At 53.7% G+C, this 25902-nt stretch overlaps 2 protein-coding genes across 2 annotated transcripts in view; one reads left to right on the top strand and one right to left on the bottom strand.

Annotated features, from left to right (window-relative positions):
• RGS19 (regulator of G protein signaling 19) overlaps positions 1-12390 on the top strand; it is a 31022-nt gene extending 18632 nt beyond the window's left edge. The window contains exons 5-7 of the mRNA XM_034786662.1: positions 4904-4978; positions 8077-8311; positions 12067-12390. Coding sequence (XP_034642553.1) covers positions 4904-4978; positions 8077-8311; positions 12067-12255 — 499 coding nt within the window. The 3' untranslated portion in view covers positions 12256-12390. The remainder of the gene's footprint in view (positions 1-4903; positions 4979-8076; positions 8312-12066) is intronic.
• Positions 12391-23114: 10724 nt separating this feature from the next.
• The window catches only part of TCEA2 (transcription elongation factor A2), a gene marked incomplete in the record, with an annotated part of 32158 nt that continues 29370 nt past the window's right edge, over positions 23115-25902 (bottom strand). The window contains 2 exon segments of the mRNA XM_034786661.1: positions 23115-23436; positions 24394-24465. Of these exon segments, the coding sequence (XP_034642552.1) occupies positions 23428-23436; positions 24394-24465 (81 nt within the window).

The raw sequence follows: 25902 nt of genomic DNA, 5'->3' as shown, positions 1-25902 counted from the left end.
ACGTTCTCTCTTCCGATGGCTTCTGACCTTGGATGGCTACCCAGACGCTACGCTGTTACTGCCCAGCTCATCCGAGCAAAATCGCTGCTGCTGCGAGATCAGCGGAGCTGGCGGCTAATTCCAGAGATGAGTCTGGCCTGCTGTGGCCTAGGGATGTCTTGGGTATGCAAGAGGCTGAGTAAGGCGGGGAAGGATAGCTCAGTGGTTTGAGCATTGGCCTGCTAAACCCAGGGTTGTGAGTTCAATCCTTGAGGGGGCCACTTAGGGATCTGGGGCAAAATCAGTACTTGGTCCTGCTAGGGAAGGCAGGGGGCTGGACTCGAGGACCTTTCAAGGTCCCTTCCAGTTCTAGGAGATAGGATATCTCCATTAATTAAAAAAAAAAACAAAAAAAACCTACGATGGGTTGTATCAGCTCCTCCCCATACAGGCAGACATGAAGTGCTATCTCACGTACTGTCTCCCTTCTGGGCCTCGCTGTCCCTGTACTGTGCCAGGTTCCTCCTCTGCACACCTAGGGGTGGAGAGTGAACCACAGTACTCCAACAAAGCCACCTTCCGCACAAGGGAGAGTCCCCAGATCCATCGCAGCGGCTCTCTCCCGTCTGTGTGGCTTCCTCCAGGCAGAAACCAGACCTGTTGATCCAGGCAGACTGACAGTGGGTGGACCCTCAAAGACCCCTTTGCAGAGTAGCTGTCCCCACACCTCACCCCCAGGGTTGCAGAGGAATCTGATGCTGGGTGAGGAGGCAGAGGCAATGTGACTACTGCTATCCAGTTGTTACCTTCTGCTGGAAATCCCTGCTCAATCCCTGCCCCCAGTGTACATGTGTGTACACAGACACACACACCTGGGTAACCATGCTGAGACAGCCCAAACTCGCTACACAGACGCTTGCTTTATCCCCTGGCACTTTTGGCCTTGTTGATTCATACAGCGAATAGTTTTTTCTTGCAATAAACTTCCCAGTTGAAAACAACAACAGCACAGCGTATGCTTCCTCCAGCCACAGAAACTTTCTGCCGTGGCCTTTTCAGACTTTGCAAGCTAAGCAGGACTGGGCTGTGACCATGCTCACATGGGGGACTTCTAAGGAACATGTAGTCAGTGCAGGAGATGGTATCGGTGACTCAGTAGGTGGCACTCTCCCCTCTGAGTCAGTACCAAAGCAGCGCCCCTGCGTAGTGTAGAGGTGCGGGGTGCTATCCTCCGGATGAGACCCTGTGGCACCGTCTCTAAAAGGAAGGGGGTTAATGGTCAGAGTCCACTTGGGCTGATCACATTTTGCTGCTTTGAATTTCCCCTGCACGTTTTCCTTCGCCACCTGTCCTAAACAGCTGCAGGGTACCTACGCAACAGCTAAGCTCCACCCCAGAAGTGGTTACATTTCAAAAGTAGGAAGCGTGGCCCTGAACTACCTCGCTGAGGGGTTGTGAGAATTAATGAAGGTCTGTAAAGCGCTCGGCAACTCCTCCGATGGGACGAGCGCTTTGAAGCACCAACCATTTGTGATGTATCGAACAAACAACCCAGGACAAAATAACTTAAAAGCAGAGTGGGGAGCGATCCTTTGCCATGCTAAGCTGTGAATGTCCCGGGTGGGCGGGAGCACCGGGCTGCAGACAGTACGGGCCTGAGCAGTATGTAGGAGAGCAGGCGGCAGTAAACCAGCTGACAGCCACCCCCATAGCAGAGCTGCCAGAGCCCAGCCTGGCTCTCACGCCGCCTCGGTGCCCTTCTAGAAAGGGGCCCTGGAGGAAGTGAGAGGTTGCCCTTGTTGTTTTCTGAGCCCCACCCTGCTGTGCAGCCTTTGCCTTGCAAAGGAAGAAGTTTCTGTCTTAATCTGGTAAGAGCAGAGAAGGGACAATGTCGCAAACAGGAAGTGCTGCTCCTGTTGCGGTTTTCCACGCATGTGAAATTCAAGAGGCCCAAGGGAAGTTGCCTGCCTGCGTGCTGCTTTCCGATTGCACAGCACCCTTCCTGGCGAGAGAGGGGAGACAAGGGTTTCACTTGAGGGCTTTCAAAAAAAACCCAAACTAACCCCTTGGAGCAAAACCTCCCAGGGGAACGAGGCCGTGCTCCTGGCCATGTCAGCGGCATGGTTTCCACGGGCAGTTGCTTCCATAGAGCAGGTCCCTTGCAGCTCTCAGGGGCAAAGCCTGGCCTGCAAATTCCCAGCCAGTGGAACTTGGTATCGGTAGGACCTACACTCTCCTAGCTCTTGCGTAGTGCTTTGCATCAGTACATCTCATGGCTGTAGCTTTAAGCTTCTCTTCATCTGGCTGTTGCCAGGGTGGGGCTTCCAAGGTATCCAGATCTGGGTCGTGTTCATTTTATTGTGGGGAAGCTGATGGTCCTATGGAGAAGTAAAAGGGTGCAGCGGTTCAAGTGCAGAACTAGGAGTCAGGAGTCCAGGTTTCTGTCCTAGCTCGGCTTCCTATGTCATCTAGGGCAAGCCAGAGAACATTTGTGCCTCAGTTTCTCCATCTGTAAAATGGAGATGATCCGCCTGAACTAACTCCCAGGGAGTTTTAAGAGTTAATTCATCAATGTGAGCTGCTGTCCTTAGAGCTCTGGAAGTGCAAAGCATTACCATGAAACCTGCACGAGGAAGCTCCTTTTTATTAGCCAGCCTCCTGTTTGAGGCCATTCCGAAGGATCCCCGGGCAGACGGACTCAATTCTGCTCCAGTTTCATTCGCCCAGCTCAGCTAAGGAGGTGATTTTTGTCCGTCCTGTTGTCGTTTCCTGATGGAAGTTGTTGTCTTTCCTACAAGCTCGAAGGGCTAGGAGAACCTGAGCTGCTGCTGATGCTACTCCAGACTTCCGCCAGCTGGGGGTGCTCGCGGTGTGAGTGCTTATCCCACCCCCATTGATGGAGGGCAGCCAGGACTTCTCAGCACCAAATCTAGGGAGTAGGCCTTCGAAAGGCATGGCAGTACCTACAGCCCCCATGGTACTGTACCCCCTTTCTCACTCAGACCAATTTGGCTCGCTCCAGTGAAAATCTGGGGTTCTGAGAAAGCATAAAATCCAAGCTTGGCTTTCCGTGCTGCAGCTGTCAGACGTTGATGCAGGCGTTTGCGTCTCTCTCTGACTCTGTCTAGGGTGATATACCCTCTCCCATTACCGTGGGATCTGAGTATCTCAGTGCATTTATGAAATAGAAGGCTGCAGTCAGAGGTTACCCCGCTCTCGGTACGCTTGGGGCTTCCGGGAACTAGTTTAATCTGAAATCCCATCACTGTTCCCTTTGCCTGAGCCACTGACTTCAGAGCTCACTTCATAGATCTCATGGATTCATTTTTTCGTGATTATTGTAAGTGGTTCCTGCTGGGTTCGTGTTGCCTCTGTTGTTTTTGGCCTGGGGCAGCAGTGCCCTCTACTGGCTGGTTCCAGTAATTGCCACTTTGAATTTTCCATCTGTTGGCGAGGGAACTTCAGGTCAAGAAGAGCTCTGGGTAGCCCAAAAGTTTGTGTCTCACCAACAGGAGTTCGTTGCAGTCAAAGCTATTCCCTCACCCACTTTGTCTCTCTAATATCCTGGGACCAACACGGCTACAACAATACTGCATGTCTCTGTCTTAGCATTTATACTGCTCTCGCCCGTGAGGGCACTAATTCAGCGCTATCCTGTATCTCCGAGGCTTGGATTTTAGAGTTGGGGAGACAGTGGGGTCTGATAGCTCGGGGGCTGTGTGAACGAGGGCAGGTCTCTGGGCCTCTGTCTCATCTGGTCAAGCTGTAAGTTCTCTGGGGCAGGGACCATCTCTCACTGTGTGTGTCTGTAGCGCCTAGCGGAATGGGGCCCTGGTAACAATAGGAACCAGGCATCTCAAAGGGTCTTCTCGGTTAAAAACACACCAGGACGCCCAGGGCTGTTGGCGCATGACTTTGAAGCAGGGAGGGAAGAGCCCAGTAAGAGCGCTGAAGTGTTTTAGCCTTTTACAAAACCAAACCAACCAGAAGTGTTTCGGTTTGTGGAGCTGCCGTGCTCATGGCTGGCAGACAGCAAAGTGATCGTGGGCAGCTGGCAGGAGAGAGGGGCAGGGGCTGACTTTGCCCCGTAGCAGCTGTCTCACACAGCAGTGGGGAACGGCGTTCGGAATTAACCTGGCCCATTCGATGACGCAGCAGCAGTTGATGTTTCTGTATTGGGGGAGGGGAGCAGAGACCGATATGGCTCTGCAACTCCCCCAAAACAGAGACCTCTTGCAGCCCTTGTGACTGTCTGACTGCCCGCCGTCACCTGGGCCTGGCTGGAAGTGGTGGGAGCAGGGGACGTGCACGCGCCTTTCTCCACGGGACACCATCGTGAAATCCCGTCGAGGGTAGAGGCGGAGGTGAGGGCAGCATAGGGCTCTGATGCACTGGGGGAGCTGGGGGAGGAAGCAGACAGGGACAGGTCAGGTAGCTGCTGCCTCTGGGGGGCTCCGCCTGTGTAACAAAACAAGAGGCAATTCAGCAGTCTGAACTAATGGAGGCTGAGTCACATTGTTGGTATGAAGTGGCCTTTTCCCCCTGGGCTTTGTCAACAAGCAAACGCTAAGTGTGGTTGGTCGGTAAACTGTTTACAGGCTACTCAAGGTGGCTCCTGAGGATTTGAGTATTCTTCAAAGCCAGGTAGTGACCGGACAAGGATGTGAACTGACAGAGGGCTGCAGCATCTGTGCAAAAGATGCAGAGACAGCGAGAGACCCAATCAGTTGCACCGGGCTCCAGCAGAGAGTGAGCGTTCGGGATCGTTTCCAAAGGCCAGCCTGACCCTAGGAGACGCCCGATGCACAGGGTGGATCTGTCCGGGTGCACTGCTCGCTTCAGGCTGGGTCTGTAGTGCCGTTGTGGAAAGGTGCAGCGCTGTTCCCTCTGAGCGCCGTTGACTACCTTTCCATCTCCTTGTTAGGAACGAAGATCGGGAGCGAGCGTGGCGGGCGTCTCGAGACACCAAACTGGAGACCATTCCAAACTGTGAAGCTTGGTGAGTGACTCTGACCCTTTATGTGAATGGCTAGTGGGCTGGTGGGCGGCTGCCTGCCGCTATAGGTCGGGCTGCCAGATAGGCCCTTCTGCTGTCTAGCCAGTCTGCGGGGCGGCCGGCAGAGTGTGTTGGATCCTGACTCTGCCCCATCCCCTGATGCATCACACACGCTGCCTTCGCACTGGCACGCACACACATCATGCTGATCTGCACCACTGCATCGCGGCTAGACCTGGGAACAGGGAGTCAGGACTCCGGGGTTCTGTTCCCTGCCCTGCCAGTGGCTTGCAACTTTCTCCTGGGTCACACACAGCGTCTCCTTTCTGTGCCTCGGTTTCCCCCAAAGGGGGACATTGTAATATGTCCTTAACTTGTGAAGGTGCTCATGAGACCGAATCCATTCCCATTTGAAGGTGCCGAGGAGTGTTTAAATGCCGAGCTGGGGGATGTGCCGCGGGCAGCAGGTGGAAAGTATTATTTCCTCCCCAGCCGTTGGTGTGCGCCCCTCGCCCCATGTTTGCTGCGTGTCGTGGGCCGTCTCTTTTGCGCTGGCTGGGCTATTTGCCCCCCCATTGTTCTGTTTTGTTTTGTTTTAAGCTTTCCTGTTGCCGCTGTGCAGTCAGTCCGGTCTGAAGAGGCTGCCAGCTGCAATGGACTGACCCGTCCCATGGCAAGGGGCACCCCCATTCCCTGGCAGCGTGCAGCGCAGGTGTCAGGGCTTGAGAGGGGCGGCTCAGAGGGGCAGTTTATGAACAAAAATTGAAAAAGTGGGGGAAGGAATAATGATTGGCGAGGCCAACGTGGTTCTGCTCCCTGGCCCCACCTCCCAGCCTCAGACACCAGCACCACTCGCTGCTTGGGCTTTGCCCAGCCCCTCCTGATGAAGTAAGAATCCTTTTCTAGCACTTACTGCCCGAGGATCTTGGTGCTTTACACACACCTGTGCTGCTGCTGGTGATCATCCCCCGTTAACAGGAGAAACTGAGGCACAGAGAGAGGCTAAGTGGCCTGTCAGGGATTGTTGCCTATGGCCACAAGCCAAGTGGATGGCAGAGGCAGGAATCAGACCCCATTCCTCCTGGTTCCCAGGCCTGCACTTCAAGCACTAGCTAATACTTTCCCTGCTACAGGAGACCAATTCGACAGGAGTCTTGTTATCATGGGAGGAGAGGTTATAAGGGCGAAGGTACCAGTTTACCTAGGCCCTGGCTGTGCCCTTCCCCTCTAGATTGGCACACTCACAGCACTGGTACCCTCCTGCTGTTCCAGGCCTGTTTTTCCCACACTGAAACTGACAGCTAAACGTAGCCAGCAGTGATCTAAATATACCTCGGGCCGTAAGGTCGCGGAATACCAAGGCTGAAGGGGGGTGGCAGGCCCGGCTGCTGTAGGAGCCTTTGCCATATAAGGATTTTATAATTAGTCGAGGGACTGCTCCGGTCTGTTGGCAAAATGAGGCTCCGTTTGCCTCGGGAACCCCAGCGGGTGGGTGAGGCATGGACCTGCTGTCGGCCGGCGCCGGCTTCTCTCTATCTCCCCCTGCCCAAGGCCAGGAATCAGACCTGTCTAGAGGGGCAGGCATCCCTTCGCAGCATGCTTGGCTGTGGAGTTTACATGAAAACCCCAGAGCTTCCTCCAGGCAGCATGAGAGAGCCAGGCATTATTCAATCTAAATCCTGCCATCTCACTACATTGCCTTGCTGCTGCTGGAAGAACAGCCCGAGCTCCTGGAGATAGTCCAACGACTTGAACTAATAACTGAAATCTGGGAGCTAAAATTAGGAATTTGCTAAACGTGCGTCTGGTAGTCGCTCAGTGTGCTCCAGTCCTGGGTTTGTACAGCACCGAGCACAGTGGGGTCCTGGCCTGTGACGGGGGAACCCGAGGGGCTGATGGAATGGAAACAGTAATAATAAACTATAACATACATTCCTGCCAAGTGGCTTTCTCGCGCTGCCCTTTAGAAGGTGGGGAGGAACACGTGGTGATATTGTAGAACCGCTTCTTTTCTCGAGCTCTGAGGTTTTGATTGTTTCCATGTCTCCAAAACAAATTCCTAAGCCCACTACTGTAAAGGCTGTCGAGGGAGATAGGGAGTAGAACAGAAGGGGCGCTGTGGTTACAGCTCAAACGTGCTGGGCTGGCAGTCACACGCACAGGGGATTCACTCCAAAGACGTCCATCTTGCAGTCCGAAAAGGAAACCGACAAGAAATGCAGCTTTCCGTTTTGGTGCTAAACTGACGTTCTGCAGAAGCTGCTCTGATTTTCTCCAGAGCTTACAAACAGAGCAGCGCTCAGGGTCAGGAGAGGAGATGTGCTCTCTTCAAAATCCTTTTGTGGCAACGATAAAATAAGGGGAGGGGGGGGGTTGTGGTTGTTCTTCGTTCCCTTTTTGACTGCTTGCTGGAATGCTGTGAAGTTGCTGCCCGGCAGCGAAATGGTGCGTCTCAAACTGTGAAATTCAGTTGAGATCAAGAGCAGCCTCTCGACCGGTCAAATGGCCGATTAACCAAACAGAAAAACCCCGGTGTGACCATTTCGAAGGTGCAGCTACTCTTAATAGTACGTTATAGCACTATCAGGAAAGTGTTAGACTCATCAAGGTCCAGCTCCTACAAAGTATTTAGGAAAATCATTGAAATCAGTGGAAGTTGGGAGCCTAAATACGTGTGAGGACCTGGCCGGAATGCCTTACTCTATAAGACCCTTTCTTTTCCACAGTGCTTCTCGTGTCAGTCAACCGCAGAATGCTAGGCAGATTGAAGAACTGATCAAGCTGGAGAATTAAATGCGACAATTGCAGTATGGTTCCTAGATTCTATAGTCCAGATGCATTGGGAAGAGAGAGAGGTGGAGGGAGAGCTGTGGGCAGGTTTTCTAACAGGTGCCGAGGAGCAGCTGGTAGATGGGTCACAGGGTGAGAGTTTCTAAACTCTGTCGAGCCTCTCTCGGCCCGCCATGGCTGCGTACCAGAGGGGGTTGGCTCGGAGCAGGCACGTGGCTCAGGCTCACAATAATCCTGTTTTGTTCCCTCCTGTCCCTTTCTTTCTTTCTCGTGACTCCCCTTTTGTTTTGGTGACGCCGGGGCCTGACCAGCCTCAAGCCAACTCCCGACGAAGTGCAGGGCTGGGCCCAGTCGTTCGACAAGCTGATGAAGAACCCAGCGGGCAGGAATGTGTTCCGGGAATTCTTACGGACTGAGTACAGCGAGGAAAACATGCTCTTTTGGTTAGCATGTGAGGAACTCAAAAACGAGTGCAACAAGCACACCATCGACGAGAAGGCCAGGATGATCTACGAGGACTACATCTCCATCCTCTCGCCCAAAGAGGTACTGGGCCCCCTCCCCGCATGCTGGCAGGCCAGGCAGGCGATTCCCGAGCCCCTGGGCTCTTGGGAACGCCAGGCTGCTTGGTAGCCATGCTCCGACTGGGGCGGGCTTCCCTGTCGAGGCAGTGAGGGAAAGCGAGTCCACACGCTCACGTCATTCAGCCTTGGCTGGCCCCACTGCGGGGCAAAGGTGCTGACAGGCCAGAAAAAAATGGGCTGGTTCTCCATTCACAGCTCAGAACAGAACAACCTCGGCCATTGCTGGAGCAGTGCCCCTGCTGAAATCCGTTCAGGACCCGTTGGCCTCCGGCGGGAGCCGGAACGGGGACTCACCTGATGGGGAGTGAATGCACCCAAAAGGATGGAAGTTGTTTGACATCCTTCCTCCCTGACAAGGCTCATGATGGCATTACAAAGAGAAGGCTAAGGGGTGATCACTGTCAGGCTAGAAGCACCTACATGGGGAACAAATACTTGAGAGTGGGCTCTCCACTCTGGCAGACAACGGTATAGCAAGAGCCAATGGCTGGAAGTTGCAGCCAGACAGATTCAGACTGGAAATAAGGTGTAGATTTTTAAAAGGGGGGTGGAATTAATCCTTGTGGATTTCCCATCACTGGCCATTTTTAAATCAAGATTGGATCTTTTTCTGAAAGCTCTGTGCTAGTTCACACAGGAATTGTTCCAGGGAAGTTCTATGGCCGGTGTTATACAGGCGGTCAAACTAGGGGTGTGTCTACACTGCAGTTGGACACCTGTGGCTGGCCCATGCTAGCTGACTCAGGCTTGTGGGACTCATAGCGGTGTAGATGTTTGGGCTCAGGTGGGAACTGGGAAGCGGTGGTCAGCACATCCCTCCTCCCGTGCTGCTTCCTGCAGCCCCCATTGGCCTGGAGCGGCAAACCGCGGCCACTGGGAGCTGCGATCGGCCGAACCTGCAGACGCGGCAGGTAAACAAACCGGCTCGGCCCGCCAGGGGCTTTCCCTGAACAAGCGGTGGCCCAAGTTTGAGAACCACTGCTCTAGATGACTGGAGAGGTGCTTCTGGCCTTGAAATCCATGAATCTGTTAAAATGGTCTGGGGATTGGACTGGGAGCCAGGAATCTCCACTTTCTCAGCCTGCCTTTGATACTGATTTCCTCTGGGATTTTAGGTAGGTCACTTAAGCCATTATTTTTTTAAACTTGATGCTTAAAGTAAAGACTAACTCCACGTCTGGGCATCTAATGCGGACGCCTGATAATTCAGAGGTGCTAAGCACCTTCAGCTCCAGAAAGGTACAATACGATCCAATGGCTGGACATTGAAACAAAACACATTCAGAGTGGAAATAAGACTTAACTTTTTAACAGTGAGAGTAATTAACCACTGGAACAATTTACCAAGACTTGTGGTGGATTCTCCATCACTGGCAACTGTTTAATCAAGATGGGCTGGGTTTCTAAAAGCTCTGCTCCAGGAATTGTTTTGGGGCAGTTCTCTGGCCTGTATGATACAGGAGGTCAAACCTGGACGATCACAATGGTCCCCTCTGGCCTTGGAATCTATGAATAGCTGCAGTGAACTTTGATGTCAGGGGGAGTTGCAGGCTTGCCCCCCTGAAAACTGGGCCTCTTAATTAGCGGCCTAAATGTGGACTTAGCCCCCCATCCTGCTAGCACTTGTGCTTAAGAGTCTGCAGGATCAGGCCCTCTGAGGCCTCCCACTGGGTGGCCAGATTGGAGGACATTGGTCTCCATCTTCCCCACCGGTAAAACGTGGCTGGCGATAAAATGGGGATGCCAAGAGCACCACCCTAAGGCAGAGGCGTACTGAGCACTAACGGGTGCCTGTTTTCAAAGCACTGGTCGAATGTGAAGTATCAATTTTAAATCAGTTATCAGTAGATCTCCTCACTCATTTAGGGTAAAACTATCATGTAGCAGAGTTACTCCGCCTTCCCCCACCCCGCCCTTAGTCCCAGCCCCAGTTGGCGATCATGCTGTTATCACTAGGTCCACACCTTGTGTTTCTGGCCATTAGACACCTCCTACCTCTAAAACACTCCCTGCTGGAGCTGGGCTTGGCCCAGATCATCGTCTTCACTCTTCAGCCCGCCCCGTGTTTGCTCTTGGTGTTGGTTTTCAAAGGTCAGGGCACATGAGACATTTGTCACTCAAAACCCTGCAGCCATCTCGTGCATAGTGGGTACCGTGGAATGTAGGTGTAATTCAAGCCTTTGTTCCTTAGGTCAGGGAGACAACTGTGGGGAGGGCTAGCTCAGTGGTTTGAGCATTGGCCTGTTAAACCCAGGGTGGTGAGTTCAGTCCTTGAGGAGGCCACTTAGGGATCTGGGGCAAAAATCTGTCTGGGGATTGGTCTTACTTTGAGCAGGGGGTGAACTAGATGACCTCCTGAGGTCCCTTCCAGCCCTGATCTTCTATGTATTATAAAGCCGGAGAGTAAAGGTAAAGGACAGATCTTGGGTATGCCTGACTTGGGGTACTCAGATACTGGGGCCGTTGCCCAATAAAGCAGAAGCCCTGTATCTAGGGGGCATGTGGAACTTGCCCAGAGACAATACTGAATACAACGTGGCTGTGTCAGGCATTAGCTTGTGACCTTCTTGAGATGGAGAGAAACATGCTGAGTGAATGGATGGGAGATGGGGTGCATTTAGGGTGACCAGACAGCAAGTGTGAAAAATCGGGACAGGGGTGGGGGGTAATAGGAGCCTATATAAGAAAAAGTCCCAAATATCAGGACTGTCCCTATAAAATCGGGACATCTGGTCACCCTAGGTGCATTACTGGCCTAAACCTCAAGAGGGCACCAGAAAGCCACAAAAGCCACCTACTCCCCTCAGGAGTTGCAGGAGGGATGTGAGGGCGGCCGGAGGGTTTTGTGGCATCTCTGCTCTGCTCCCCCCGCCCCCAGCTGGTTTTCCAGAGGCCTGTGGGCCCCTTGGATCGTCACACAGCTGCTCCCAGAGCCCCACGCGACAGCACAGAGTCACAGGAATCCACCTGTTACCGGCCCCGTCGCGCTCACTGCCCACATCGGGTGCTAGTCACTTGTGGTACATCTCCACTGCATTTCAGAGCCCGCGGCTGGCCCGGGCTGGCTGAGGGGCTCGGAGCCGCTAACTCTGCCGGCCAAGGGGAAGGCTCCACCTCTGGGGAGAGCAGGGCTTTTCCCAGCAGGCAGAGGAGCCAGCTAGCGAATGCAGCCGCGGGCCCAGTTCTTTCCTGCTCCCTTTGCCCCATCCTCTTGGCCACCCCTGCTACACTTCACCCACCCGACTCTGTGATCACAGATTTGGGCTGAGGCCGAAGGGTCGGGTCCAGTTCAGCCCTGACCTCGGCAGGGGCAGATCCTGTCAGCGGGGGAATCCCAGGGCTTGAGTCTGCCCATCATCCGGCCATCTTACTCTCCTCTTCGGCCAGCACAGCCTTGTCCCCGGAGCCCAGGAGGGCTGCGGCGCGGGTGCAGCCAGGATGAGGCCCCATTGGCTCCAGTAGCACAGCCCATGGCCTCATCTGGGGAAAGTACCTTCTCCTTCTCAGCCAAGGCTGGCCTGTGCAGGCCGGGGGAAAGGGGGGCTGTTCTGAAAACCGCACGGCCTCATGTGCCCATTGCAAGCCTGGGCCCGCAAGGTGCAGGGGAGTCTGGCAGAAGCGGGGAATGAGGCTGGGCTTCGCCGCTCTGGGTGCAGGACCCCAGCCCTGCCCCTCCACTCCCCTAACGGCCTTGTCTCCTCCTCTCCTCCTCCTCAGGTGAGCCTGGATTCCCGGGTGCGCGAAGTCATCAACAAGAAGATGCAAGAGCCCTCGACGCACACCTTCGACGACGCGCAGCTACAGATCTACACCCTCATGCACAGAGACTCCTATCCCCGCTTCCTGAACTCTGCCATATACAAAGCGCTGCAGCAGAGCGTCTCGCGGTCGTCCTCGGAGTCCTAAGCGCCTGCCACCCTCGGCCCGTGGCAACGCCACAAACAGTTCTTTTTGTACACCGGTGTCGGGGGGGTCCCCGAGCTCTGTCTCTGTCTGGGGCAGGTGGGGAGGCCTCTGGGACCAGGGGGCTGGAGCTCCCGCTCCCCTCACCATCCACCTCCACTTTTTAGCTTTAGCAATGAACATCAGCCAGGTTCCCCGGCCACTGGAAAACACTGTCACCCCTGAACCCCGCACCACATCCCCCCTGCTGCTCCCCCACCACCGCCGGTGCCACCTGTGGGCGCTGCTGAATCGGACCGGGCTGGCGCTGCCGTTCGATCGTCAAACTCAGGCCTCACTCTTACTACTGAATTCCCGTCGGGAGCAAGCGGGGGGAGTGGGGGATTGTTGGGGGGAAGGGGAGCTCCAAGTGGCTGAACTCTGCTCCCTCTCCCCTTTTGAAGAGGTCACTTTATCCCCTCCCGGCCGCGCCCGGGGTCACGGCCGGGTCCTGTCTCTCGGAGTCCTGTCTCTCGGAGTCTCCCGGCCGTCTTTTTGCCGTTTTTATTTTAAATGCTTTTTGTTGGCTTGACGGGGCGGGGGGGTGGATTTCACAAAGCTCGCGTGTCTGTGTAAACACGGCCAAGGGTCAGGTTTACATTGCTCTGCCTGTTAAATGGCCCGAGGGTTCGACCCGTGACCAGGGCCAGGCCCAGGACCCTGCCCTCTGTTTACAACCATTCGATATTAGCACCTGAATCAGCCGGCAGGAACCTGTGAGGTTTGAGCTGTAATGTCCTGAGAGGCAGCAGGAGCTCTGTGCCCGTCCCTGTCTCCCTCGCCCCTGTCCTCCCCCCCAACCTAGTAGTATTTATGACTTGTTCCTGGGGCTGCCTCCAGGCCTGGCCTGCCAAGCCGCCTCCTGGGGTCGCTACCCAACACGCTGGTTTCCCAACCAGTGGGGGTGCCTGGTTTTCAGCCCCAATGGAAACCCGTGCTCGCCAGCCCTTGGGGCCACTTGGGAGCCTGGGGAAACGGCCCGGTGGAATGTCGGCTCAGTCTTTGCGGAACAAAATGTCCAAGGTTCGAAGTTTTCCGGAAATTTTAAATGGTTGAATTTTTGTTCCCATTCAGAACAAACTTTTTTTTAAAATTTTTGTATTTTCCCAGGGCACGGGAATTCCAGGGGCCGAGCAGCTCTATTGGGGATACAGAAAATGATGTGGGGAAGCCCCACCCCTTTTCCTCTAATCCCCCGGGGGTCTGGGCTCAAGCTACAGGAGAAGAATGGTGCACTGCGGAGGGAGAGTGGGGGAAAGCAGAGGTGAAAGTGGGCCGGTATGGCGTACTGGCAAGAGCCGGGCTCGGGCGGTGATTTCAAGGGCCCGGGGCTCCTGCCACTGCGGGGAACCCTGCCCCCTTAAAGCGCCGCTCGAGCCCTGCTGCCGGAGCCCCAGGGTAGGAGGGGTAGGGCTCCGTCAGCGATTTAAAGGGTCCGGAGCTCCACTGCGGTAGCGGCAGCCAGAGCCCCGGGCCCTTTAAATCAACCCGGGGCTCCCAGCCGCCTCTGCAGCTAGTAGCTCTGGGGGTGATTTAAAGGCCCCGCCTCTTCTGGTTGAGGCCACGCCCCACTCGGGACTCCAGCATACCAATAAGTCCTTTAAGTTACTTTCACCCCTGGGGAAAAGGAGATGAGAAATGGACAGGAGGGAGCTGAGATGTCCTAGCCCCCAAGAAGCCAGCACGGCCTAATGGAACTAGATTCATCTGGCTTCTCCTTTGAGCTTGGATCTCTTCTCCCTCCCTTCTCCTTCCCCCATCCTGGCTCTGCGTGGCCCCTCTGCTTCCTGGCTCACAGGGCCTGAGGCGGGCGAGGGGGAAGGAGAAGAGAAATGCAGCAGTGTGTAGACATGAGACGCACAGGCGGCTCCATCTGCTCCCTCGGGACACCGGACAAGCCGGGTGTGGGGCACATGCCCTGACCTTGCCAGCAGAGGCTGTGGCTGTTTGGGGCCAGAGAACAGCTTTGTGTCCCTGTGCCCAAAAGAGCCTGTCTGGGGGCAGCTGAGGGTGGAAGGGGTGTTAGCCGGCTGCCAGCCCAGCTCATGCATAGGGGCTCCTAGGGCCATGCAGATAGCTCGGCCATCAGTGTTGCACGCCAGCCTGTTGTCTCCTCCATACGCTCCTTCAAGGCTGGCCCTAGAGTTCCAGGCTGTCTCTGGGGCAGGCGGTACTGTGCTCGGGCGACAAGGTGAACAGTGGGTAAACAGGAGAGAAAGAGACCGCTGTGCCTTGGAGACCCAGCCTGAAACAGCTTGGGTGCCCTCTCAGCTCTGGCCCCATAGCGTGATCATGGAAGACACAGATGGAAACACCACTTGGGGGATCAGGCTGCAGCCCCCCGTTCCAACATCACCCCAGCCCTCCACTGGGCAGGGCCAGATATTTCCAAGGGCAACAAGCAGCAGGAGAGTCTTTTTATACAATGGAAAGGAGCAGCCGGCCGGGCAAACGCAGATCATGCCCCGCAACAGATGCCTGCTCGTAGGGGACTCTGTGCCAACTTCCATTCCTCGCTCTAGGTGCCCTCGTCTCTGATAAACCCATCCCCCGACCCAGGGGCCCTTTGCTGCTGGCCTCACGTGGTTGGTTTCTCATGAAACTTGATTTATTTCAGTGCTCGTGAAAGCACTGGCTGGGGTCAATGCTTAGTGAGACTGCCCCAGTGTGAGCACCCTCCAGGTAGCTTTGTCCATGCACCTTGCTCCGCCCTGCCCCCCAGCATCAGCTGCTGTGTGGGGCCTTTCTCTTGGGAACCACTGCAAGCATGCACGGTGGAGCTGCGAGGCGGCCAAGTCCCCGAAGTACGAGGCTCCATGTTGTCGCTGCTGTTTGCCCCCAGATCCAGAGTCAAACTGAGATCTGAGGCCTACCAACCTGCTCGCTTAGGGAAGGGGTTAGTCTGCAGTTCCACCTGCGCCGGCTCAGGGGGAGATATTTCTCTACCTGCCTTGTGCAGTTCCTGGGCTTGGAGCAGAGCCAGTTGTCAAGAATGAGACGTGGGGTCTTGTGGGTATGGTAGCCAGGCAACCCGCCCCCGTCTCCACTCCACTCTGCTTACCAGGGCCACTTCCAAACCCATGGCAATTCCTGCAGTGAAATCCAATCCCTGCCCTGCCCTGGGGAATCTCGGCTCTGGATTAAACACCAGACAGAACAAACAAACCAACCCACCTGTTTGGATGCTCCCCTCCGCCTCCCCGTGGATTAATTTGTAAGGAAACTTGCAGGCATCCCTTAGGCTCCAGTATGATGGCCCCAGGCCTGGGCCTGTACTGCACATTAGCGTCTCTTTGTAAATAAAGGGATTTCCTTCCAGAGAGGAACAGCTCAGTGTTGCGCGTACGACAGCGATCTTTGTCCAGGGGGCGGTTTGCTTGGGATGGGAAATGCCTTTGGTGGAGAGTAGATCTATATTTTTAACGCATGAGGAATGGTTTATTTGAGCAGCCGGCTGTGGCGCCCATATTTAGAATAGTGTGCCGATAGCCCTTGCCCTTCGGTAGGAAACGAACCAGACACCACATCACAGCCAGCTGTGCAGAACACACACACACACACCCCTGGCTTTTGTATCTTCAGATCATTTGGAAACTCTGTGTCCCAGTGTAAAAGGATGCTGATTAGTCTGGACTGTCTGTATGTTTGACCAAAAACAGCCCACAGTTTTAATATTTATCCCCCCATCTCCCCCAAAAAAGAAAGAAAAAATTTAGGAACGTTGGTCCTTTTTATTGAAGATATTTTTTAAACAAACGAATTCTCTGCTTGTATTTTTTTTGTTTCCTTGCAGGTGGTTGCAGTTGTGTGGAAAATCATGTTTCAATAGATCGAAATTTGGTTGTATTTGCCAAATGGGAAATTCAATCCTCTGTCTCCCACTGCCCCCTCCCCCTCCCAAAAGGTGAGAGAAACTAGAGAGCGCTCATTTATTAAGCATGGGCTTATCATCTTAATTAGCTGGTTGCTAACGAAGAAGGCTGATGCACCTGTGTTCACTGCCTCCTAGCAATGGATTGATTGTATCTTCTTTGGAAGGAGCAACACATTGAGTGAGCACCTGTAATGACAGGGTCAAATCCAGCAGTCCTAGCCAAGCTTACCTGGGTAGTCTGCAGGATTGGCCCATGAAAAAAAACTTACTGGGTGGTAACTTGTGCCATCAGAACTGTACAAGTGCCTCTGGCTGACTCCAGTATGAGTTGCCTGGGTACCTGCAGGGGGCATGTTGCATGTGTCAATCAATACACATCCGATGTTCCACCTTCAGGTGAGAGGGTTGGTTTTGAAAGGTGTTTGTGTGCACCAGACCTTCACACGTGCAGAGTTGCCTTGCTTAACTCACACCCAGGCACGTGGATGTGGCAGTGGGGGAGTTGTGTGTGCAAGCCCCAGCCTGCACACACGCACAAGCAGGGTGGGAGTGCACAGGCCAAGCCGGTTAAAATTGCACCTTTCAAAATCTGGCCCAGGATTTCCATGCCTTCCTCTTCATTTGATCAAAGCGTGAGTGAGTGGCTGTTCGCTGGTTACTCAGCTGCTGAACGTGCATGGTCTCACTAGCACTAGTACCTGGGGCCAGCTTGTGCTCACAGTTCTCACCCTCCTCGTCCCCCTGAAGTCCAGGGTCAGCTCCTGCCACAGCAAAGCAGCCGGAAAGCCAATGCCCTGCGGGATTGGAGAGGATGGTTTCTCCACCTATCCAGCCTGGCTTTTGACGTTGGATTTAGGAATAGGCTACTTCTGGCCCAAAGCCTGCAGGCCTGACTCTGGCAACACTAGAGCGAGTGGGAGTTTTACGCACGTAAGGAGGGCAGCAGTGGTATCCAGGGTAATTTTGCCCCCCTCGCTTTGCCAGACAATGCGGAGAGATGGTGGGAAAGGATGCTGGTACAATTTTTATAGTAGGGGTGGTGAGAGCCATTGAATGAAACTGTAAACCCTGCATATGATGGAAACCACTTCAAGCCCAGTCCAGCCCCTATGGATGCAGGGAAAGGGGGAGCAGGGGGGAGCAATAAAGGGCGACCATTCGTGGTTTGAGGTGCTGATACAGGAGGTGGAATCGCGGCTCCGACATTCCGCTTCCAGCGGGGGGCAGGCAAAAGCCGTCTGCCTGGCTCTGCGAGAATGAATGTATATGGGAAGGAGAATGTGACCAATAAGGAGGGAGAGAAGATCCCACCTCTCTCCCCCAGCACAAAAATCTTCCACAGAAGAAGTTGGGAACAGACATCCATGCTTGGAAGCAAGCCAGGAAGATGGGCCTCCCAGCAGCTGCTGAAATAGGCAGAAGGTTGATAGGTCGCTGTTGCCTAAAGCCAGGGCTTTGCAATGGGTTGGAGGGGAGAGGCGGGGACAAGCGAGCTGCCCCAGGAATCGCTGCGTATGAGAGCCCTCTCGCCCAGAGCCCATGGCGTGAGGGGGTTTGGGAATAGGCTGCCAGTGTCAGCAACTGCATGGTTCTGCTGGCCAAAAGACATGCAGCAGGGGCATGCTGGAGCTGTGGTGGCAGTTTCCTGCCACCCCCAGGCTGGGGGAAGGGGACCTAGGAATTTCTGGGCAGGAAATTAAAAAATGGCTCAATGTCAGAGAAAAAAATGGTGCCTTTTTAACCATTACCAGCAAGGAAAACTGCCCTCTTTTTCTCGGCCTCAGAATCAGGCCTATTCCCCAAGGGCAGAAGCAATTTGGGGTCAAAAGAGCTTGTAAACATTTATTTCCAGGGTGCAGCCGGCAGCCATCTTGCAGGCAAGTGCCTTAACGGGTGACACTGTCCACTGAAAGAGCCTAACCCCAGTCTCCAAGGGCAGTATAGAGAGCCTGTGTCTAATTGCCCCCATGTAAGTGCCTAACAGGAGTGTCCACCAGCATCTGGGCCTGGGCTGTTGCTTTTAGCCTGCTCTAGGCTAAGCAGACGGGCTTTACACGGTAGTCACCCGAAGGCTGAGTGCTGCTGTTGGTTCCATGTGGCTTCAATAAGCTCTGAGTGTGTGTGTGTGTGAGGACTGGAAGAACTTGGCGCTGACCATTCTGCTTAAAAATTAAATCAGAACGTTCCTCATTAAACCAATAGCAAAGCAGCATGGAAACTGGTTTCTGAGGGGATTCCATAGTGTGGGTATAAATAACAATGCTCTCGTTTTTCAGGGCCAGGACAGTCACCCACAGGTGTCTCCAAAGACAACTGCAATGACTGTGAAACACACTTCAGCGCTTGTAGGGGCGCTCGGTTCGCACTGGGAACGAAATGGAGGCAGCTTTCTTTTCACTCAGGATGAGCTCAAGCTGCAAAATTCAGATCCCTCCCCTAAATTTAGGAGGTTTTTTTCAGCACAGGGGTTTTGGTTTGGCCTGTTACGACCCCAAATTTAGGGCGGTTTGCACAATCCCAAGCCAGCGCTTGGAGTCTGGGCACCCTCTAAGCTGCAGGATGGTGAGCTGCAGGCTTGGTTGGGCCCCTCTCAAGTACCCTCTGTCTGACGTGTAGCAGGGGGTGTATGAAAGGGGTGTTCAGGTGATTTGTACAGGAATGAGGCTATGGGCCTTGCAAGTGGCGTGTGCAATTGCTCCTAAAACAAATGACAGAACGGTTGAGAATGACGGTGCAGGAAGTGACTTTTATCACCAGGGACTCACCATAAAGTAACAGTGGAATTAATTATGTCTTGACCCACCAACCACTCCTGCGCATGCTTCGCTCTGAATGTGCTATCACTGGGGCTACTTGTGAGCTTAAAGTCAAACACGTGCATAGGTGCGTGCAAGACCAGAGCCTGTATGACAGAGCAATGATATACATGATGCAAAAGCAGCATCTGCCCCCAGGCTGAATTCTGCTCTAAGTGAGGGGTGTGTTGGTAAACTGAGCCGTGACTATCCTGGGCAGAGACTCCTGCTTTCACCCCTACCAGGAGGTTCTGGGCCAAAGCCACGCCCGCCAAGTCCCAGGAAGTCTCAAACAAAGCCCCCCAGAGCTGTTGGAGAAAGCAAGCGCTGCAGTGGTGGTATTTTGGGGCACAGCCGTGTAAGCCCTGTAGGGGGTAGCATGACTGGAGGGGAGATGAGAACATAGGCGGCTCCCCCGAGCCCCGCCTGTTGGGCAGGACTAGAGCGTGGCAGGAAATTTTAGCGAATTGGGATTCTACTGGGCAGTGAAGATTGTGACTATAGGGCTTCAAAAAGCAGAGAGGCCCAAGTAGTCACTGTCCGGGTTGTGCTCTGGACCGACTTGCTTACTGCAGCGGTTCTGGGCCACTTGTCGTCCATTGGTACAGCCCCCATTACAACCTGGTCACTTCTTTCCCTCTCATGCTCATGAATTTATTACCATGCATTCAAGCATCCAAAGAGTGACTCAGGCTCCTCCTGGCCACAGGGGTGCTTAATTGATGGGTTTCCCCTCATTCAGACCTAAGGGTGGGTGCCAGATAATAAGCCAGAGGTTAAAGGAAATGACAGTAAAATGCCAGGAGGCAGGTTTTTTCAGCATCAGATTAAAAGACACATGGATGAGGTGTGGGGGAGGGCGCTCCCGCACCCAGCTCCGTGGATTTTCAACCTATTAAAGCCACACACACACACACACACCCCCCCCCGGGGAGAAACGCCCATGCAGAAGCACCTTGTCAGCTCAGTCACGAATCTTTATTGCATTCCTAGTCTGGCTGACCGTGGAGCACAACTCCCTCCAAGCAGCACATCCCTGGAGAAGCACCAGAGGAAAAGCAACCGTGGCTGCTAATTGGCTCGCTTGCTATTTCTTCAGCACCTAGAATGCCCCCATGCTGTGTTGTTGAAACACATGTGCCTCTGCTGGAGCCTTATTCCACCACCACTCTGCTTCGAGAGACGCTCTAGGCAGCAGCAAGTGGCATGGAATTTAACAAGTCATCAGCCTCGTGGGATCTGCTCGTTCTCTGTAAATCCAACTCTGAAGCGAGAGCCCTGGGCGAACCAGCGTCATGGAACCATTTCCTCCTGAGATGGGTGTTATTTAAAGAACCTGAAGCACATGTTGTGGAAAACCATTCGAGTCAGATCTTTAATGGGTCTCACATGCATGACCCACTTTGGAGGGCTCCAAGGAGCATGGAATGTTCGACAGCCCGAGCTCTGAAGGGAGAACAACGCAGCGGCTCACTTTTCGTGCAGAGGTGTCGCTCCTGGAGCGGACGAGCAATGTAATCGAAAGGGTGATTGCTAGCCCCTTTGTAAATAGTGCGAGCCAAATGTGGAATAACTCCCTGGAATGTACTGGAGTCGCTCCAGATCGCCCTGGACTCACAGCAAAATGCAGCCCCCTTTCAATGCTGATTTACATTTCTACCATCCTTCCTTTACTTTCCTGCCTCCCCGGTGTTAGAGTCCTGCAAGAGAAGCAGGCTGAGATCTGCATGGGTCTCACAGTCCGGCTTCTCCTCAGTTCTGCTGAAGGAAAACAATGGTCCATCGGGTTCTAATTATCTTGCTGACTAATTCCCTGCGTGCTCACTCATGCTGCCACAGGGAGCTGGATCCATCATCAGTTCACTTCGTCAGCTCACTGCTTCTGAATGCTGGTTTCCCAGGTTTAATGAAAGGAGCTGATGAATGAGTTACAGTTTACAAGGACTTTGCAGAAGGTAAGAGCTAAGGGTTATTAGTTACCCTGGCAACTCATGCTCCTCCCAGGCTAGGATCTCCCCAAACTTTTCCAGTACTTGGAGTACTTGCCCCACACCTGTTTCCATTGAATTTCTCCAGCAGGAGCTGTTAAGTGCAAACTGTGCCCACCCTGCTGTAGCAGCGAGGCTGTTTATTCGATGGAGTGGCAAGAGCTCACCCAGTCCTATTGAGAACATTCTGCCTGGTGACCCAGGGCTCAGAGCTTTGCTAGAAACATACTGTCCAAACAACTGACCCGACCCAAAGGGTCAAGTCTGTGGCTGGGAGAGGGAAGCAAGAAACAATGAAAAGCAAGTGGCCAGGTACCCAAAGGAGATCGGCCCCCAGCAGCTGCCCCTGCTCTCACGTGGGCTAGGGGTAGAAGTCCTCATTGTTCTCAATAGGAGCTGTGAGGTGCTGAGCTCTTTTGAAAATCTGACCCTCAATGTGTGTGGCCATATTCTGCCCCACACCTGCAGTGAAATCAAGGGGAACTGCATACATATACTGTAGGGCAAAATACCCAGAGGCCAGAAGATACCTAGGGAAATCTGTGTATGGAGATGAAGGAGTTAATCAATTACAGACTCAGTCACAAACGAATTCCCTTCGCCCAGTGTTAGAACTGGCCTTCCTGTTCCATCAAGGGCTGCCCAGGCCTGCTCTAACGATTGCAGGCAGGAGCCTACGGCCGGATGGGGGCTCCCTGCCAATTGAGTGGCATTTAGTAGCACGAGCTGAATCAATACGAACAGATACAACCCCTTTGTTTTTCACCACGTTCTGAATCCGCTAAAGCAGTGCTGAACTTCCGGGCCTGTAACATGGGGCCTGGTGTTAGGGGAACCTTCGCCAGCTGCCAGGTTTTCTGTATTGTATTACAACTGCGAGGAATCTGTCTCTATGATATGGATTCAATCTGGGGACCGCCAGCCCCTCTGGCAGAGGGTATTCCTGTGGGTTCCCCGCACTCTTCCTGCCACCTTCCATCGGGAATTAAACATCTGTAGTCAGAGCTGCTGTGTTATTTTATGATCAGTGACTTTACAGACAATCTGTCCTTGATTTGTCTTTACAAAACCCTCCTTCACCTCAGCCTTCCCCAGCTGGTGTTAAAAGGTACATGACAAGACAAGAGAAGCATAGGGCTTCTGATTTGAGCTTTTAGAACATCCCCGCTACAAAAAAAATAATGGAAATTGGTGTTTATCCAATAACACTTGTAGCTAAGGGCTAGTCTGCACTCAGCTGTAATGTGGACTATGGGGGTGTGATTTCTAACACGCACTAATGTGTTGCACATCACTTGGTCCGGACACCTAAAGGCGGTGCACTAAACGTTCCCTAGTGTGCATTAATGCAACGCTGTTTGAACAGTACGACGGCAAAGTGCACTAGGGAACATTGCAGTATATACGCCTGTCATGAATAATGTACATTCAAAATACACACGGCAAAGATAATATACATTATTCATTAGAGTATGCAAAGAGAAAGCCCCCCAAAAACCCAATTTTTGGACACCTCCATAAAACTCAAAAATTGCTAAAAATAACCCCCCCCAAATGAAATTAACAAACCCCCCAAAACAGAAGCCCTAGATCTGGACTAACGCAAGCGCTGTTCTCAATGATGCTGCTGTAAATTCAGAGTAACTCTACTGACTTCCAGCGGTACCTGAGATCAGAATCCAGGCCTTGCTCTGCCCCACCACTACATACCATCAATGAGCTGTGTCCTGCACTTGATATCTGAGCAAAGCTTCCATTAACTCAGCTGCAATGTGGCCTATCTGGGTGCAAGATTCGGCTCAGGGTTTTTTGGTTCATGAGCTGATTAAGCACAAAATGTCATATGTTTAGGACTAGGAAGCATCCCAAGGAAAACTGCCGTGTCAGGAAAACTGCCAGGGCATTTTTCACAGCCAGGATTCGGCCAGCTGAGGTTTGAAGGCCGACCCCTTTCCTGATGGCACAGTGGGCTAACACACAACCCTACTGCCCAACAGAGAAGGAAGACCAAATTTCAGGGTATCTAAGTAGATCTATGGTAAGCGGTGTGGCTTCTGGCCGGATGGTATCTCACGCAGTGCCCGTCCACCGAGTCCACATGACATTTGGGCAGGAAATGCGAAGTGCTGCAAGCAGCAAGTTCAAATAAAAGTCAGAAACTGGCAAAAAAAAAAAAAAAAAAAAAAAAAGTTTAATACTGTTATGAAAAAAATGACAATACTTATCTGGATGAGAAAATACAGCCAAAATGCATGGAGTGAACTCTCCTGCCAGTCTGTCTGCCCCCTGGATTCCAATCACAGCGGCTCCTCTCCACAGGTGCACAACCTGAGAGCCAGGCCTCCCCCCAAGATGATGCACTTAGTGTGTGACACAAAGGAAACTCACTTGGGATACAGTACACAATGGCTGGAGAAGTCAGAGAATATACGGTGTGGTCTGTCCAGGTTCGGCTGCTGCCGTCGGGCTCACAGACATCTCAACAGAACTGCAAGAGATTGAAGTTTAGACCCGGATTAGAAAACCCCGTTGCAAACAAGGGCCGCGGGCAGCACTCGGGTCCATGGATCTAGCTGATAGTCTCCCTCCTCGTGGGGCTGGGGAATCTTGCACAAGCAGCACGTGCTTCTCCTGCAGTAGGGGGAACCTTCTCATCTAAAGACGGGTGATCTCGCTAACTTCCAGCGTCGCCATTCAGCTCCCATGGCAGGGGAAGCTACAGGAGCCACCCAGTGTGAATGAGGGTGACTAATATAAAGGAGGGGGGGTAGAGAGCTGGGCATTAGGAGGTGCCATTCTCGTCAGGGGGCAGGCGCCAGTGCTGTTGCTGTTCACCATTCACTCGCTAGCTAAGGTTTCTGCTCCGATCCAAATCTGGGCACAGCACGAAGGGGCAAAAATGAGAGAGCTTTAAAAGCCAGAATAATTGTCACTGTTGCCTCCTTTCTATTGGCTGTGTGGCGGGAGGGGAGCTCCAGAGAAGTGTTGCGTGTCCGGCGATGGCATGGAAAGCAGTGCTGGTTCACTGGGGCTCTAGCGGCACAATGGGGCCATGGAGGCTGACCTTGTTCTAAGAACGCCTGCACCACTGACCTTCCACCAGTGCCAGCATGTACGTCTGGCCAGGCCTGCAAAGTGACTGGCTGCAAAGACATCATCCCGCTGTGTCCCAGAAGGAGATCTGTGCTCTATACAGCCAGCAGTCAAGTCCACCCAACAGTGACCAGAGCAGAAGTCCTGAGTGCTGGTCCCATCCCCACCGACTCGCTGGACATGTTACATTCTGTCTCTCCCTCTAGCCTGGTGTGACAGCATTTGCTAGAGTCAGTTGGGGCTTGGAAGGGGGCTAAGGATTTATTCCTAAAATGACAAACTACAGCTGTCGACACCACCTATCTTCATAAATTTCACACCCTCATTCAAACAAGTGTCATTCACGCTCTACCTTCCAGCGGTTCCCACACTCGTTACACACGACGAAGGTGGTCATGGGCTCGTCGGAGCTGCGGGTCTGCACCTGTGGGAAGGAGACAAGAAGGGAAATGGGAAGGAAAAGCCCCCATTTGGCCCTTCCAAAGAGATTCACGACAGGCTTTCCCTGGTAGTCCTCAAATAGCCTCTGGGTTCATCAGTCAGAACCCAGCCTGTGAGCTGGGGCAGCACGCACGGTCTGAGCAGGGAAAAGGAGCCTCACACTCCTATAAGTCTGATTAGTCACTGCCCTCCTCTCCCTGGGCTCCCATTCCATCACCACCGCTGAGTCCGGGCTGCAGAGCCTACTGAAAATGCTTCGTTCTTTAAGCAATGAGTGCGATGAAGCAGGGTGGCCTTACGTCCCCTCAGTACCTGCCTCCATACTCAGGCCTCACACAGCACACCCGTACTGTGGGCACAGACCAGGAGAGCCCAACCCTGACAGCCCTGAAATCGCAGTGCTAGGAGCCTGAGAGCCTTCCCCAAATGCGCATGGAAATGGTGCTACCACGGCTACCCTGCACAAAGCCCTGATACCTCCCGGAGGCACAGAAATGGCTTCTCAGCTGAGTTTGGCAGCAATGCGGGCAGGGCATTCAATCGGCGTGAGGCTGCAGCCGACAGTGGAAGGGAGCCCACCAGCTGCCTTCCAAGAGTATGCAGACCCCGGAGAGACACTACGTTGCTGACATGTACAAGGAACACTGTGGCTGTGTGTCCACCCCAGATGCTTTTCAGCCACGTCCTCCCATCGCACTAGTCCCTGCTGACAGCAGGGACAGTGGAAGCTGTCATGGAGGCAGGGCACTGGGATTGTCACCATTGTGTTGGATGACTACCAACAGCAGGCGTTGGACAGGATGGTGGTGAAAACGCCATTTTACACTACAGTAGTGTGCCCACCATTGCTCTAGACTGGCACTAGCATGGCTTGGGCACACTTGGGGCTGGGCTAGTCCAAGGAGGGCATTTTCGTTCTGGTCATCACCATGGCAGCACTCTGCAGATGGGTCCCCAATGGTCTTTATGTGGCTGATATCTACTGCCATGAGGGATGGTCCATCTATCTCAATGTTTCTCAAACTGGGGTCGCTGCTTGTGTAGGGAAAGCCCCTGGTGGGCCGGGCGGGTTTGTTTACCTGCCCCGTCCGCAGGTCTGGCCAATCGCAGCTCCCACTGGCCGCGGTTCGCCACTGCAGGCCAATGGGGGCTGCGGGAAGCGGCGACCAGTAAGTCCCTCGGCCCTCGCCGCTTCCTGCAGCTCCCATTGGCCTGGAGTAGCGAACCGCAGCCAGTGGGAGCCGCGATCGGCCGGACCTGCGGACGGGGCCGGTAAACAAACCGGCCCGGCCCACCAGGGGCTTTCCCTACACAAGCGGCGGCCCCAGTTGGAGAAACACTGATCAATCTGCCCCCATCTGGCATGACACCCGCTGAAACTGATTAGTGTTAGTGCAGCAGGGCCTCCAAGCAGCAAGGG

Source organism: Trachemys scripta, chromosome 12 (assembly GCF_013100865.1).
Source record: "Trachemys scripta elegans isolate TJP31775 chromosome 12, CAS_Tse_1.0, whole genome shotgun sequence".
NCBI classification, from domain to species: Eukaryota; Metazoa; Chordata; order Testudines; family Emydidae; genus Trachemys; species Trachemys scripta.
Note: the sequence above shows the minus strand (reverse complement) of the source record. Positions and strands in the feature narration are given on the sequence as shown.